Genomic DNA, 17,951 nt, shown 5'->3' with positions numbered 1-17,951 from the left:
TCTATTCTAAACCTGTTTGTAACTTTATGAATGAAATTATGAGAAGTATAAGAGTAGTAATCTTTTGTAAATGGTTTTCTTTAACAGTCTCTCACATTTTTATTTTTAGTGTGGCTTATTCAGTACATGTATCTGAAGATTATCCAGGTAAAAAATATCTTTTTTTTTTTATATCATCATTGAGATAATTATATTATGTTATGTCGACTTATATCCTGCTAAATCCTCACATAACGGAATTCTAAGTGGGTTACAATTAGCATATTCCTGGGGTTGTGGGTTCAAACCCCGCACTGCTCCTTGTGACCCTGGGCAAGTCACTCAGTCCTCCGTAGCCCCAGGTACGTTAGATAGATTGTGAGCCCACCGGGACAGATAGGGAAAATGCTTGAGTGCCTGATTGTAAAACCTCTTAGATAACCTTGAGAGTCGGTATATAAAATCCTAATAAAACTTGAAACTTGATCACTTTACAAAAGCTTGTATACATACAAAGATTCTGCTAAACCTGTTATATCATTGACTGACTATTCTAGTTCAACAGGCAGTGCCGCCATCAGAAATTTCTGGGCCCCTTACTGAGCAATCCTATTGGGCCCCCCACGCACTCCTTCCCCCCCCCGACCCCCCCCTTCTTCCATAGGCCGAATACACACATACTTTTCTCTGTCGCCGCACTCTTTGACCAAAAGATTTGTAAGCCTGCAACCACGTCAAGGTAGACTCTTTCAGCAGGGCCCTAACCTAACCTAAACTAAACTAAACTAATCTATACCTATCTATTCTAAATTAACATATGTCTAATATTGAACTAATAACAAACTAACAAACATCTGCATAATAAATAACTAATAAATAATAGTGCTAGTAGCTATAATTCACTTTTGAATGTAAAATCTCAGTTAAGGATTTCTTTTGACCTTTGTAGGCCAGAAGTAGATCACAATTGCACAATATTTTTTGAAACAAATATTAAATGTGTTTTTATAAATACTGTAAGCTTAATAAATATATCAGAAAAAACTACACATCTGAGCGCATATCTAAACATACACATCTGAGCGCATATCTGAACATACACATCCGACTATATATGTGAGCGCATATCTAAACATACACATCTGAGCGCATATCTGAACATACACATCTGTATGATCCCATCCTCCTCAGCTTGCCTATAGCTGCATCATGCATGTTAAAAATGTACGATATGTTGATATGTGCACCTTCCTTCCTTCCCATCCATCCTCCTCAGCCTGTCCTTACACATCCACAGCTGCATCGGGAAGACTTCCGTTCGGCTGTGTGCTGCGGCAGGGCAGGTAAGGAGAGGAGATTATGCTTGCGACCCTGGGGGAGCCCGGGCCCCCTATCAGCTCCGGGCCCCTGAATGCAGGACTGGTAGTACTGCCCTGATGGCGGCCCTGTCAACAGGCATATGAGTCTTAAACCAATGGATTATTCACCTCCTAATTGCAAGTTGTGCATAAGGCATTATGTACATTTTTTGGGGCTCTGCCTCCTGTATCACTTGTCTGGGCTGGACAGTTTTACCTTCTACACATGAATTGAAGGTGTCTTGTCTGATCTGCTCTGATTTCAGTTTATTATTTTCATAGTTTTATCCTGAAATTGAGGCTTCTCGGTGCTTCAGAAGTCTCCCAGTGCAGCTCTGCTTTGGAGAGGACACAGCCTCTTCTATCAGAAGTCTGTGGCTGGGAGGGCAACCCTTTCACAGGGCATCTACATAACAAGCCTGCACTAACACTTATGGAAAGCTTGGGGACTGCTCCCCTAGTAGCAGGGCTCACTCCTGGTTATTACCAGAGCTTGGACGCGGCAGAGCAAATCAGGGCAGTAGAAGGCCCTGAAGCAGCGTGTGTACAGTGCTGCACACGCTGCTGGAATTGACAGGGTTGTAGTCGGGACCGCGGGAAGGGAAGAGGGGGGCAGTAAGGGAGCCATGTCTTTGTCTCGCAGCGGGCTTGCTGGCTCCGACCAGCCAAAGTTCATTTTTTAGTTCAAAGCCGACGCTGCGTCTCCTCTCTCGATCCCCGCCAGAGTCGGAAGTCTTCTCTGACTGGTGAGGTTTGATAGAGGAGCCGTGGCGGGGGCTTTGAACAAAAAAATGAACTTTGGCCGGAGCCGGAAGCCCGCTGCAAGACAGAGAGATGCGTGGTAAGCGCACATGCGCACTCTGCCGGCCACGGAACTACAGATCAGGCAACATGGCATTAAGAGTGCGCATGCACGCTTAGCATTTTATTATTATAGATGTGTTCTGAAATTTCATTTGTTATGTTGTTTAAGAGAATTAAAATCGAAATATCATCTGCATATATATAAAAATTTAAATTCAACTTTTGCATTAAATGTCCTAAGGACGAGATGTAAATATTAAATAAGGTGGGTGATAACGGGGAACCCTGAGGTACCCCCGATGGGTTTTCCAAGAACCAGAGTATTTCCCTTCGCATACCACTCGGTATGATCTTTTTGTGAGAAAACCCTGAAACCAGTTCCAGACTCTTCCCAAAAGCCCTATTGCATCTAGGCAGTGTAACATTATTTCATGATCAACCAGATCAAAAGCGCTGCTAAAATCTAGTTGCAAAATCAGGGCATTAGTACCTTTACTAAAAAGACCATAAAGGTGATTAAGAATTGAAGCTAAAACTGTCCTAGTACTAAAACCTTTTCTAAATCCTGATTGATGTTCATTAAGGATATTAAATTTATCTAGATAGTTCACTAATTCTAAGTTAACCAATCCTTCCAAGAGTTTGGTAAATAAGGGGATACTCGCTATGGGCCTCAGGGTTTCAGGGCAATTGAGGTCTTCTGGTCTTTTAGGGATAGGTGTAATCAAAATGTGTCCCATTTCCTCATAAAATACCCCTCTGGTAAGAGTAGTAATTACCCAATTTAATAAATCCCTTTTAAAATCGAGTGTTGCATCTTTCATAATCTTAGGACATTCATCCAGCAAACAGTTTGATTTAGTATATTTGTTAAACAAAATTGAAAATTTATGCAAATTTGGAAATTCAAAATGGTCCCAGAACATGTCCACACTGGGCTCCTTTTCATGAAGTTCAGATTGGAATTCAGAGTCAGCTGTAGACAGAGGTATAGTAGCTCTCAAGTCTAGAATTTGTTATTTAAGAATTTGGCTAGGATTTCCGCTGATGGAGTACATTCATGATCCTTTTGCAGGATCCGATTTGTGTCTGTTAACTTGCTTACCAGCTTAAACAATTCTCTACTATTTATTTTAGATGTGTCTATTTTCTGTGCGTAATGTTTTTAATGTTTTTCTTTAATCGGAGTTATAATTTTTCATTTTTTGTTTCCAATTTATTTTATTTGATTTATACCAAATTCTTTCCAGTTTTCTCAATTCCTGTTTAAAAGCTAGTAATTCAGAGTCGAACCACTTATTTAACACCCTCTCTTTCTTTTTGTAAGATTTAAGTGGTGCTATTTGATGTAGTACTTCCTTACTAAACTTTCCCCATTTTGTAGGGAAATACAGATCTTCCTCAATTTTAGGATATAATTCATAATGAGCCCAGAATTTAATTGTATTTATAATTCCTCTACTAGTAATTCTTTTTGGCTTTGTGTTTTTACTTCTGTATTTTGGAAAAGATTGCTTCTTTTACCAACGTAAATCAAAGTTACAAATGTAATGGTCTGACCAGATACATTTCTCCCAGTATTGAATCTTTGTATCAGGTATTTCTTTTTGTGAGAAAGTAACTAAGTATAATTGATGTCCTTTATCATGTGTTTCTTCTATATCTGGTATTAAAAATCCAAGAGTTGTTAAAAGGGTATCTATTTCAATCAATTTTGGTTTTCCCACTTGTTCCAAATGCATGTTTATATCACCCAATAAAACGTTATATAATCCCCTCAAGGTGTTAGTAGTGAGGAACTAAAAAAATTCTTCTTTGGCATTTAGCCATATTTGAAGGAGCACGAGAGCTGGTCTCAAAGGGCGGAGTTTAACACGGGGCTGGGAGGCCCTGGGGTTGTATTCAGGCAAGGTAGGGAAGGGGGGGTGGTGGTGGATGAGAACCGTTAGAAGGAGAAGTGTATCGAAGAAGGGGAGGGGTTCGCGCCAAAAGGAGAGGCAGGGGTAGGGTAGTGTAGAAAAAGGGGGCGTTTCTGCAGAGGGTTTTAGATACGAGCCTTGGAGGACTAAGTTCGTTGCAGGTCCTCCAAGGCAGAATTTGCCCACCCTCCCTCCCTTTAATGAGATTGAGTGGCATGGGAGGCGGGTCTCCCGAGCTACTGGGTGCTGGGGCTCATCCGGCGATGAGCGGTGGGCCAGCTGGGAGCCGTGCCTTGGGGTCAGGTGACCCGGGTTAAAGGGGCATGAGGTCATGCCACCCCTCAGACACTTGCTGTTGGTGGTGGGGTCGGGGGCAAAGGTACTGTTTACACAGGGTAGCTCGGGAGGAGCTTGCTGAGGTTGATTGTTAATTGAGGTTCAATATGTTAATGATGTTAATTTATGCAAGTTAATTTATTGGTTAATGTGATTTAATAAAGAGCTACGGCTATTTACCACATTAATGTGTTTTGTGTTATTGATGTGGGGTGCAGAGAAAGGAGGGATAATGACAACTGAAGGGACTATCCAGATCCCGATGTTATAGGAGGGATACAAAATAGTGTTACGAGCAATGATTCTTCCAGTTGGACATTAGAAACCTTACAAGTTAAAATTTCCAAATCCTCAGTAGTTTTTAAAATCTATCCTATTAAAATCAAAAGATTCTTTTAAAATTATCGCCAAGCCACCCCCTTTTTTCTAGTCCTATTGTAGAGATACTGTGTGTGTGTGTGTGTGGGAGGGGGAGGATGGCACATACGTCCAACTCTGAGGGGGTGTCTGGTGTGCCGGATGAGGGCTGGATTGTCCCGGTTCACCCTGCGATACCTGCGCCTCAGGGTCTCGAGGTCACGGTACACCCCATAACGCCTGCAAGAAGAACATTGTGGAGAATCGGGTCAGATGACAGTCCTTTGCATCCCCCTTTTCAAAGATATGCAGGGTTATGAGGGCACTGAGCACATCACATCTGTCATGCATATTCTGATGAGGTAGGGACATATCCAGAGATGAAACATCTGCCTGCCAAGATATTGTTATCTTTCTTTATATATCTATGACATCTTTCTATCTTTCTCTATAGATATAGATATAGATATATACATACAAACTCCTACTTTTCCTTTATATCTGTGATATATATATTTATTGAACACACAATAAGCAAGAACCTCCTTGAAAGAAGGGGGGGGGGGCAATAGGTGACAGGTTTTCAGATTAGGACACACTGGCTACCTGTGTGGCCTTACATAGTGATGGGTACTGGGTGATTCTCGCCTATGCAGGGTGTCACAAATTCTGGACCAGGCCCTCATCGCAACGTTACGGGGTTGTGTTCTGCCATTGTGGCCAAACACCCTGGCCTCATACTGGAGGCAGAGCTCTACCAGGGACTCCGTCTCCCCTAGGGAGTAATTCTGTTCCCTTCTTCACACACACACACACACACACACTCTTCCTAGCACATCCTTCCTCACTACATGATCTCTTACTCCCACAATCACTCACACTGTCTCTCCTGTCTGTCACCCTTACACTCTCTCTCACTTTCTCACACTGCCACTCACAGAATCACTCTCCAATCACTCAATCCCACTCAGTAATCAATATATCTAACCTATCCACCAATCTCCTAACTCCTCTCACAACGTCTACTACACCCACAAGGGTCGCACTTCCATGTGGAGGTTTATATATGGGCATGCAGGACATTGTTGGGGACTGTGTGACATCAGTAGGACATGTGCCAGGACACCTAATGGATAGGCAGTGCTATACGACTAGCGGGTCATACAACTGATGGTGGCGAAAATACATGTATGTCCTGTGGGGATGAACATCAATTTGGTCGGCAATTTAGCCACTTTGTATACCGCTTGTGGACATGTTTTTTTGGACGTCCTTCGTGCTGATAATCGAACAACTTAGTCATCTTTCGATTATCTGCACATTCTGTAGGACGTCTAATGCTGCCGGCGCACAGATCTTCTATACGACCTATTGATTATGCCCCTCCATGCCTTTCAGTGAAGGAAAAGATCATTTAAAGTTTTGTATGGTACTAGTCAGACCAGGCCTTTTAGAATTCCAAGACAGAGGGATTAATAAAGGACAGATGACAAACAGGATCTTAAAGGTTATATAAGCGCATTTGAAGTATATCCTAGAGATTATTGGAAGCCAGTGAAATTTAACTAAAAGCAGAGATACGTGTTCAAATTTATTTTTACCGAAAATCAACCTAGCTGCAGTATTTTGAATCAGCTGAAGTCTCTGTAAACTATTTTTGTCAGACTTGGAGTGAATTACAATAGTCTAATCTCGAAAGAATAATTGATAAACAAGAAAAGAGAAGCAAATGTAACAATTAAAGTCAGTCTCTGTGTTACTATTTCAAGAGATGATTCCAGGAAGGTCAGTTAAGTTCACCACCCGATCAGATATTACAGAGGCTTCAGCCCTTCCCGTTTCACTCCCAGAAACATATTGAACTTTCACAATCGGGGGAAGAGCTTAGTCTGGTTTTATGAGAATCTCTTTAAAATATTGTCTTAACAATTCCACTGAAGATATCAAAGGGGACTTGGGAAAGTTTAAAAAACACCCACAAGTTATTTCTCCTTAACTAATTTCCAGATATTCTATCTTCCTTTTGAGTTAAGTTCTTATTCTTTACCAAAACCACTCCCAGGTTGTACTTCCTCAATCTTTTGATCCAAAGATGTTACCTTCTCCAATTGCTGAGCTGAGCTTTGGGACTGAGAGGCAATTTGTTAAGAAGCCAAGGTAGAAGACATAGTGAGCCGCATCGACAGGATCCTCAACAGTGTGGAAGAAGAAGATACGGCGGTGGTAATCCATGTGGGGACGAACAACGTGAGCAATAGGAACTATAACAGGGAAGTACTGAAGGACCAGTTCCGGATGCTAGGAAGGAAGCTGAAGACCAGAACGCAGAGGATAGCATTCTCGGAGATCCTGCCGGTATCCAGGGCAGATGAGAAGAGGCAGATGGAGCTGCAAGCAGTCAACGCGTGGATGCGGTGCTGGTGTGAGGAAGAAGGATTCCACTTTGTGCGCAATTGGACAACGTTCTGGGGGAAGAGCAAGCTCTACAGGAAGGATGGACTCCACCTCAGCAGAGACGGAACGAGGCTACTTGCAAGCAACGTCAAGAGAGAAGTGAATAAGTTTTTAAACTAGGGAGAAGGGGAAAGCCGACACTCGACAGAGAGAGAGAGTCGATGGTTCGGGAACCGGTATACCCAGAGGATACCGTGCAAGAAGATAGGGGGAAAGACTCACCGGATTACAGGCAAGAGAGATTGAAAAGGACACAAGAGGGAAGGAAATACAAGAAAGGAAAAAACTGCAAACTCAAGTGTATGTACACAAACGCAAGGAGCCTTACAAATAAGATGGGCGAATTAGAAGCCATAGCACAAAAAGATAACATTGACATCATAGGCATCATGGAAATATGGTAGACTGAGGTAAACGTCTGGGATACTGTGCTACCGGGATACAAACTATACCACAGAGACAGAATGGCTCAAAAAGGTGGGGGCGTCAAAGAGGAAATTGAATCTGCTGGAGAGAACACGCCACAACTGACGGATAAGTTAGAGTCTCTATGGGTCAAAATTCCAGGAACAAATGGCCTGGAAATGAAGATCGGCATCTACTACCGACCCCCAGGGCAGTCCAAAGAAATTGATGGAGAAATGACAGACGAGATTAAACGCAACTGCAAGGGAGGCAACACAGTTATCATGGATGACTTCAACTATCCGGGAATAGACTGGAACCTAGGCATCTCTGGCTGCATTAGAGAGACCAAGTTCTTGGATGCTGTAGGCGATTGCTTCCTGGAACAACTTGTCAAGGAAAATACTAGAGGAAATGCAATTCTGGATTTAATTCTAAATGGCCTGTGAGGACCAGCACAAGATGTAGAAGTAGAAGGGATGCTGGGAAGCAGTGATCACAATATGATCCGCTTTGATCTGGACGCAGGGGAGATCCAAAACACGGTCCAAAACACGGCACTGAACTTCCGAAAAGGGAATTACGAAGGGATGAGACTCATGGTAGGGAAGAAGATTAAGAAGAGGATAAGCACTGTAAAAACGCTAGAGCAAGCTTGGGCCCTTTTTAAAGACACAGTCACCGAGGCGCAAAATATATATATACCACGTATCAACAAGGGATCCAAGAGGAAAGAACAAAGAACCGGCGTGGCTCACTGTAGAGGTGAAGGAAGCGATCAGAGACAAGAAAACTTCATTTAAGGAATGGAAAAGGTCAAAAACGGATGAAAACTGGAACAAGCACAAACAACATCAACGCAGGTGCCTTAAGGCGGTAAAAGGGGCCAAAAGAGACTACGAGGAAAAAATAGCCAAGGAGGCGAAGAACTTCAAGCCGTTCTTTCGATATATTAAGGGGAAACGACCCGCAAATGAAGTGGTGGGACCTTTGGATGACCATGGAATAAAGGGAGCACTAAAGGAGGACAAAGCAATCGCTGACAAACTGAACACATTTTTTGCATCTCTATTTACCGAAGAAGATGTACACAGCATACTGGAACCCATCAGGCTATATGCTGGAAACGAAGACGGAAAGCTGACAGGATTGACGGTCAGTCTAGAGGAGGTATGTAGGCAGATTGATAGGCTTAAGAGTGATAAATCTCCGGGACCGGATGGCATCCATCCGAGGGTCATCAAGGAACTGAAAGGGACCATAGCTGAACTGCTTCAACTAATAGCCAATCTGTCGATCAAATCGGGAAAGATTCCGGAAGACTGGAAGGTAGTGAATGTTACACCGATCTTCAAGAAAGGTTCGAGGGGAGATCTGGGGAACTACAGACCGGTGAGTCTGACCTCTGTACCGGGAAAGATGATAGTCACTGATAAAGGATAGCATCATTGATCACCTTGACGGAAACGGGCTGATGAGGACCAGTCAGCACGGTTTTAGCAAAGGCAGATCGTGTTTGACGAACTTGCTGCACTTCTTTGAGGGAGTAAACAGACAGATAGACAAGGGCGATCCAGTCGACATTGTATATTTGGATTTTCAGAAGGCGTTCGACAAGGTTAGAAACATAGAAACATAGAAAAAAGCAGCAGAAAAGGGCTATAGCCCACCAAGTCTGCCCATTCCAAGTATCCCCTCCCCTGAATTTACTCCCTTAAAGATCCCACGTGAGTATCCCATTTTCTCTTAAAATCCGTCACGCTGCTGGCCTTTATCACCTGGAGTGGGAGTCTGTTCCAATGATCCACTACTCTTTCGGTGAAGAAGTACTTCCTGGAGTCGCCATGAAACTTCCCTCCCCTGATTTTCAGTGGATGCCCTCTGGTGGTCGAGGGTCCCATGAGCCAGAAGATATCATCTTCTGACTCGATGTGTCCCGTGATGTACTTATATGTTTCAATCATATCTCCCCGTTCTCTTCTTTCCTCAAGTGAGTACAGCCGCAATTTTTTAAATCTTTCTTCATACGTGAGATCCTTGAGCCCCAAGACCATCCTGGTGGCCGTTCGCTGAACCGACTCGATCCTCAGCACGTCCTTTCGGTAGTGTGGTCTCCAAAACTGAACACAGTACTCCAAGTGAGGCCTCACCATGGCTCTGTACAACGGCATCATAACTTCAGGTCTCCTGCTGACGAAACCTCTGCGGATACACCCCATCATTTGTCTTGCCCTGGAGGAAGCCTTCTCCACTTGATTGGCAACCTTCATGTCCTCACTAATGATCACCCCTAGGTCGCGTTCCGCCGTGGTCCTAACCAAGGTCTCACCATTTAGTACATAAGTTCTACGCGGGTTTCTCTTACCCAGATGCATTATCTTGCATTTTTTAGCATTGAAGCCTAGCTGCCAAGTAGTTGACCATTGTTCCAGCAACAGTAGGTCGTGTGTCATATTATCAGGTAATAAGCTTTTGCCTACTATGTTGCAAAGTTTGGCGGCGTCGGCGAACAGTGATACCCTTCCTCTAAGTCCTTGCGTCATATCTCTTATGAATAAGTTAAATAGAATCGGGCCCAGGACCGAGCCCTGCGGCACTCCACTGATCACGTCCGATGCTTCGGATGGGGTACCGTTCACCACCACCTTCTGAAGTCTACCGCTCAGCCAATCCCCAACCCATGTAGTTAGAGTGTCTCCTAATCCTATCGATTTCAGCTTGTTCAGTAATCTTCGATGAGGGACGCTATCAAATGCTTTACTGAAGTCCAAATATACCACGTCCAGTGACTCTCCGGCGTCCAGTTGTCTAGTAACCCAGTCAAAAAAGCTAATCAGATTAGATTGGCAGGATCTGCCCTGAGTGAACCCGTGTTGGTGTGGATCACGCAGTTTTTCTTCATCTAGGATTGTGTCAAGATTCTGTTTGATCAGTGTTTCCATGAGTTTACACACTATAGACGTGAGACTCACTGGTCTGTAGTTTGCTGTCTCTGTCCTGCAGCCCTTTTTGTGGAGTGGGATTACGTTGGCGGTTTTCCAGTCCAAGGGGACCCTTCCTGTGCTTAGGGAAAGATTGAAAAGAACAGATAATGGTTATGCCAGGACTTCCCTTAACTCCCTGAGCATTCCAGCTTTCTACCACTCTCTGAGGTTCCGCATGAACGACTACTTCGGAAAATTGCAAGCCATGGAATTGAGAGTGAAATACTCACGTGGATTAAAAACTGGCTGGAGCATAGGAAACAGAGAGTGGGGGTAAATGGACAATACTCGGACTGGAAGAGCATCACCAGTGGGGTGCCGCAGGGCTCGGTGCTTGGACCCGTGCTCTTTAACATCTTTATAAATGATCTGGACATAGGTACGACGAGCAAGGTGATTAAATTTGCGGATGATACGAAATTATTCAGAGTAGTAAAGATGCAGGGGGATTGCGAAGATCTGCAACGTGACATAATCAAGCTCGAGGAATGGGCATCGACATGGCAGATGAGGTTCAACGTGGATAAGTGTAAAGTGATGCATGTCGGTAACAAAAATCTCATGCACGAATACAGGATATCCAGGGATGTACTTGGAGAGACCTCTCAGGAAAGGGACTTGGGAGTTCTGATCGACAAGTCGATGAAGCCGTCTATATAATGTGCGGCGGCAGCAAAAAGGGCAAACAGAATGCTAGAAATGATAAACAAGGGGATCACGAACAGATCAAGGAAGGTTATCATGCTGCTGTACCGGGCCATGGTAAGCCCTCACCTGGAGTACTGCGTCCAGCACTGGTCGCCGTACCTGAAGAAGGACACGATATTACTCGAAAGGGTCCAGAGAAGAGCGACTAAGATGGTTAAGGGGCTGGAGGAGCTGCCGTACAGCGAAAATTTAGAGAAACTGGGCCTCTTCTCTCTCGAACAGAGGAGATTGAGAGGAGACATGATCGAAACATTCAAGGTACTGAAGGGGATAGACTTAGTAGATAAGGACAGGTTGTTCACCCTCTCCAAGGTAGGGAGAACAAGAGGGCACTCTCTAAAGTTGAAAGGAGATAGATTCCGTACAAACGTAAGGAAGTTCTTCTTCACCCAGAGAGTGGTAGAAAGCTGGAACGCCCTTCCAGAGGCTGTTATAGGGGAAAACACCCTCCAAGGATTCAAGACAAAATTAGACAAGTTTCTGTTGAACAAGAACGTGCGCTGGTAGGGCTAGTCTCAGTTAGGGTGCTGGTCTTAGACCAGAGGGCCGCTGCATGAGCGGACTGCTGGGCATGATGGACCACTGGTCTGACTCAGCAGTGGCAATTCTTATGTTCTTAAGCACTTTTTAATTCACCTTCCATTCTGTCCACATTTTTCAAAAAAGAGGAATTCAAATCTTATATAGTCTCCCAAAGTATTTCTAAAGTTACAAGGGCAGGTTTCTTAATTCTCACTCCTGCTGAACTATCAGAAGGATTTTCCCCCCACTTGCCACACTCAGTTTTAGCTGGATACAAATCCTGTGGAGTGGAGACCTTCGCTGGCAGGCCTCATGGGGGTAGGGGGGGAATTCAAACGGAGAGAGATTCCTAGGTAATATGAGAGAAGTCTGAAATTCTCCAAGACTCTAATCTAATCTAGTCTTCGATTTATTGTCAAATATATTTTATTGAGCTCAAGCAAGAAGAAAGACAATGGTACAAAATAACACAGAAAACAAGCGCTCAATTTGGCAGGTAGAACCACAACCACCCCCAGTCCTCCTTCAAGCTACAGATCATATAAGGAACCACTGGGCAGGCAAATACACAGATTATACATAGGCAATGAACCCAAGAAAGTATAAAGAACATCATATCAACAATTCAATAAGCGGCTGCGAGCCAGGGGAGTCATAGTATTCCAGAAAGGCTCCCAAGTGCATTGAAAAAGGTGCCCCTGTAGAGAAGAAAAATCCAGCACATCCCTGCATTCCCACATCAGGAGTGTAATCAGACGACACCGCCAAAGGGAGTAATCAGAAGCCTCTGCCTCCATCCATTTGAGTAAAATGCATTTCAGAACATCAAGCGCCATCCACCTGAGAAAAGCAGCAGTCCCCCTTCGGTGGGGAAAATAATGTAGAGATGCACCAAATATGGACAAAGGGGAACATTGTATAGTAATGTTCCATATGCGCTCTACAAAAAGAAAAATGGCGTCCCAGAAGGATCGAACAGCAGGACAGGTCCAACACATATGTCCCAAACCAGCCTCAGGTGCCTGACAACGAAGACAGGCAGCCGACACCCGGAACCCAGAGAGATAAGCCCTCTTAGGAGAAATGTACAATCGTAAAACTAGCTTATAATGTTGTTCTCAAAATATAGTATATTTGTGGAAGGCAGGCAATTTTCGAACAGATTGTAATATCACATCATCAGGCAATACAACATTGAGGCCACGAGCCCAAGCGTCTCACAATCTAGTATGGTCAAGCAGAGGGGACTCATCCTGCAGGTGGTGATGGTGAAATCTAAGAGGAACAGAGAGCTGTGATCCAATGGTGAATGCCGTGGACAACAACTTCTGACAAGAGGCCGTTAAATGACAAGATGGTAGGGAAGTAAGGCAATGATGAATCTGCATATAGGCAAACCCATCAGTGAGAGGGAGATCAAGGTCCTCCCGTAGGTGGGCAAAGGACTTGATCTTACCATCATCCCCCACCAATTGAAACAAATAATGAATCCCCTTTGCTTCCCACCGGGCAAAGCTGGCCCCATCCACCCCAGGAAGAAAATGACCATTAAAGCAAAGAGGCAGAACAGCTCAGTGGAGTTCAGCATCTCAATGGTCTCATGCTCTTGATCCCTTATCTCAAAAGATCAGTCACTCACCCCTTCGTCTATTCCTTCAATGATGGATGGATTCATCAAATCTTTCCAGGGATCTGCTGTTTCACATTCCTCAACATCAGAAGGTACTCAACATGGACGCGCCTCATCTTTGCTTGGGGGGGCTCATTTAGACAGTCTCAGGATGCATGGTTTGTGGTATGTTCAAGAGAAGACGGTCTTCATCAACTTGTTAGATCTGGGTATCATTGTAGACAATATGATGAAATCTTCTGCCCAATGTGTGGTGGCAGCCAAAAAAGCAAATAGGATGCTAGGAATTATTATTATTTTTTTTTTAACTTTATTTAGTTTTTAATGTCAACAAAAAGTGCAATACAATTTATATAAAAATAATGGTAATCAACCAAGCACTTAAAATCAATTTAGGAATTATGCTAGGAATTATTAAAAAAGGGATGGTTAACAAGACTAAAAATGTTATAATTTCCCTGTATCACTCCATGGTGCAACCTCATCTGGAGTATTGCGTTCAATTCTGGTCTCCTTATCTCAAGAGAGATATAATGGTGCTGGAAAAGGCTCAAAGAGCGACCAAGATGGTATAGGGGATGGCACTCCTCTCGTATGAGGAAAGACTAAAACGGTTAGGGCTCTTCAGCTTGGCTGAAGGGGGGAGATATGATTGAAGTCTACAAAATCCTGAGTGGAGTAGAATGGGTACAAGTGGATCGATTTTTCTCTCCATCAAAAATTACAAAGACTAGGGGACACACAATGAAGTTATAGGGAAATACTTTTAAAACCAATAGGAGGAAATTTTTTTTCACTCAGAGAATAGTTAAGCTCTGGAACGCGTTGCCAGAGGATGTGGTAAGAGCGGATAGTGTAGCTGGTTTAAAAAAAGGTTTGGACAAGTTCCTGGAGGAAAAGTCCATAGTCTGTTATTGAGAAAGACACGGGAGAAGTCACTGCCCTATATCGGTAGCATGGAATATTGCTACACCTTGGGTTTTGGCTAGGTACTAGTGACCTAGATTGGCCACCGTGAGAACGTGTTACTGAGCTTGATGGACCGTTGGTCTGACCCAATAAGGATTTTCTTATTTTCTTATGTTCTTTAAAAGCTTTTCAAGAGTATTTTTCCTACTAAGTACTCCTTGTTTGAATAGACAATCAAGTAGTGATGAACTGCATCAGCAAATGAGGGGGAATAGGCTCTCTCTTTCTCTGTCAAGAGGCAGAATGCATATGGAGCTGGTTGATTCTGCAAAACATATTTCTCAAAGCCGTTTATGTGCAAGGAAAACTGAATACTCTAGCTGACAAACTAAGCAGATTTCTTCAGCCACACGAGTGAACACTCAACTCCAAAGTATTGCGCCACATAAATAGAACTGTTTGCGTCTCCCACAATTGTAAATTGTCTCAATTCTGCTCACTACAGTACTCTCCTCATCTCAAGGCAGATGCTTTTCTTCTAGATTGAATGAACAAATTCCTCTATACATTTCTACCAATCCCTCTAATTCTCAAGACCTTAGTCAAGTTCAAGAACGAGTCAGCCACCATGATCCTGGTATCACCTCGGTGGCCTCTTCTCCCTTTTACTTCCAACTGAGTGCCAAGGATCCAATTCCTTTATAACCATTCCATCTCTACTCGCTCAGTCGAGGCTCTCTGTTACATCCCAACCTGCAATTTCTGCATCTGACAGCTTGGTATCTCTTGGTCTGACTCCAGCAGATTTTAATCTTTCTGAATCAGTACATGCCATTATAGCTGCTTCAAGAAAACCATCTACTCAGCAATGCTATCAACAGAAGTAGACTCTCTTTAATTAGTGGTGTACTCTCTATCATCTAGATGCGTCCTCCTCTGCTCTCTCTTCAGTGATCACTACCTTCTCCATTTATCCAAGAGCAGTGGCTTTCTTACGTTCCACTCCCATTGATGAGATTTGCAAAGCAGCTGCTGGTCCTTAATTCACACATTTACATCTCACTACTGTCTAGATTCCTATTCCAGGCAAGATGGTCGTTTTGGTGAAGCAGTATTACAGAATTAATTTTCTTAATGGCCAACTCTCCCTCCATCCCATTAATTAAGCTTGGGAGTCTCACATGCGAGAATATACTGCCTGCTTGTCCTAGGATAAAGCACAGTTACTTACTGTAACAGGTATTATCTGGGAACAGCAGGCAGATATTCTCACATCCCTCCCACCTCCACTGGTTGGCTTCTTAACTAGAGGTCTGCATGGGAACGGGGATCGCGGGAATCCCACGGGAATCCCTCCTAACCCACGGGACTCCCAAGGGGACCCCCCTTTGGCCCGCGGGACTCCCACGGAGACCCCCCTCTAGCCAACAGGACTCCCATGGGGATGGAAGGCTTTGGAAGCAAGGTTCGTCATATAATATAATGGACACGTCAGCCTTAGTAAAAGAGGGGGTTTATAAGTTAATTACCTGAACAGAAAACAAAAAGGGTTCTACCAAAGAGATTCCACAAAGAAAACAGCAGTGCAAACACAAAAGAAACTGTGGAATTGATGATCCTGTCAGAAGTAATTGCTACTTTTTATGGGGACGGGCGGGGATGGAGGTAATTCCTTGCGGGGACGGGTGGGGATGGAGAGGATCCTGACGGGGACGGGTGGGGACAGAGAGGATCCTGACGTGGACGGGTGGGGACGGAGAGGATCCTGGTGGGGACGGAGAGGATCTTGGCGGGGACAGGCGGGGTTGGGTGGGATTTCTGTCCCCACGCAACTCTATTCTTAACTTGCTTACGGAAATGAGGTACCGCGAGCCGCCTTAAGGCAGGAAGGCACATGCACGATGCGGGCAATCACAAATTTTCTAAAAACTTAAAATGGCAATGCACTTTTACCACTGTCCATACTGGACTCCTTGGATGACATCACCCACATGTGAGAAGGATAACACCTGTTATGGTAAGTAACTGTGCTTTCTAGACCTTATGATCAAGACAGTTTCTCTTGTGATGATTGTCTCCACAAGGCATTTTTCAGAGCTGTAGGCTCTTGGAGAGCCCTTTCTCCGGTTATTGAGGCAGAGGTTTTCCTCCACACAGTTCCTTCGTTTCTCCCGAAAGTGTTTTGAATTTTCATGTCAACCAGGAAGTTCATCTGTCTGCTTTTTGTGGGGTCAGAGCGAAAGGATCAGATTCTGAGACTGGACTTGCACAGATCTTAATCCACTACTTAGAGAGGACCAATGATTTTCATCTTTCTGACCATATATTTGTTCTGACTAGCCAGTCCAGAATCTAATGATTTTATTGCCCGATGGATCTGATTGGCCATTTCTTTGACTTACATTGCCTGTAGCAAGCAGCTGCCAGCTTTTCTGAAAGTTCACTCGACAACAGGTGCCACAGCTTCGTAGGCAGAGTCTTGAGCAATTCATCAGGCTGAAATTTATAGTGCAGCTACTTGGTCTTCTCGTCATACTTTTACAAGGTTTTACAGAGTGGATGTAATGGCTTGATGTGACACCACCTTTGGTGCCTTGATATTGTGGATATGCTCTTTTGTTCCAGTCTAGACGTTGCAATTGCTTTGGGATATTGCCCATCATATTGACTCCGGAGGGTATGTAACAGAATGGAAGATTAGGTAAGTAAAACCAATTATTCCCTTCCTCATTCTTACCACACCAAATCATAACCAATGGGATAAGTTCACATAGAATTTTTCTTTTTTCAACCATCTTTATTTTCTCTTCTTTATTAATTTCCAGGTACTTTAGTTAGATTGAGAGCCTTCGGGACAGTAAGGGAATTTTTTAAGTACCTTCTTACTTCTCATTTATAATCTTAATGTATATTTTCTACAAACCGCTTAGAACCTAACGGATGTAGCGGTATATAAGAAATAAATTACATTACATTACATTACATTACATCCTGTAAAAAAAAAAATCATCCCTCAAAAGTAGACAAGATTCTGAAACTCCCACTCCAAGGACTCCAGCTAGAACTTCAGATATTTTCCCGCCCACAACGTCCAACCTACAGTATTTAAAGAAAGTATGCAGAGGTGACTATTTTGCAGGTTTATAAATATCTACTGGAGAGAACACAACCTGGTCAAGTAGTCTCTCTAAGGACTTTAGGTGAAAAATGATTATGAATATAAACTGACAGCAAACAATGGTAGCTTTAAAAGCCACCTCACCTTTCATGGCTCCCCCAAATAATACAAACTACCTTTCTGACTTTCACAAGTCATTGGTCATATCTACATAACACATAAGGGGTGGGGGTGGGGGGGGCTTGAAAGCTGCTACTGAATGGCTGCATAGAAAGAGAGCTCTGTGGCACACTCTACATTTTCATAAAAATTTGAATCAAGTGCGAGTTTGTTTCATATAAAATGTTGTTGTTTTTTTTTGTTGCTCTAGCAACACAAAAACAAGCAAAATTGATTTGGCTTTCTCTGCCAATCCCACTAGCAAAAGAAGAAAATTCAACCCTGCTAGAAAAGGTTCAAAGAAGAGCA

The 17,951-nt window shown here is 43.5% G+C and overlaps 1 protein-coding gene across 3 annotated transcripts in view; it reads left to right on the top strand.

Annotated features, from left to right (window-relative positions):
- PARP8 (poly(ADP-ribose) polymerase family member 8) overlaps positions 1–17,951 on the top strand; it is a 505,058-nt gene that overhangs the window by 27,818 nt on the left and 459,289 nt on the right. For all 3 annotated transcript variants that reach the window (XR_004538173.1, XR_004538172.1, XM_033931570.1), the window contains exon 3: positions 110–147. Coding sequence is in view for 1 of the 3 variants with exons in the window: in XM_033931570.1 (XP_033787461.1) it covers positions 110–147 (38 nt within the window). In the remaining 2 variants the exon portion in view is untranslated. The remainder of the gene's footprint in view (positions 1–109; positions 148–17,951) is intronic.

Source organism: Geotrypetes seraphini, chromosome 1 (assembly GCF_902459505.1).
Source record: "Geotrypetes seraphini chromosome 1, aGeoSer1.1, whole genome shotgun sequence".
Taxonomy (NCBI): domain Eukaryota; kingdom Metazoa; phylum Chordata; class Amphibia; order Gymnophiona; family Dermophiidae; genus Geotrypetes; species Geotrypetes seraphini.
This window is presented reverse-complemented; position numbering and strand designations above follow the sequence as displayed.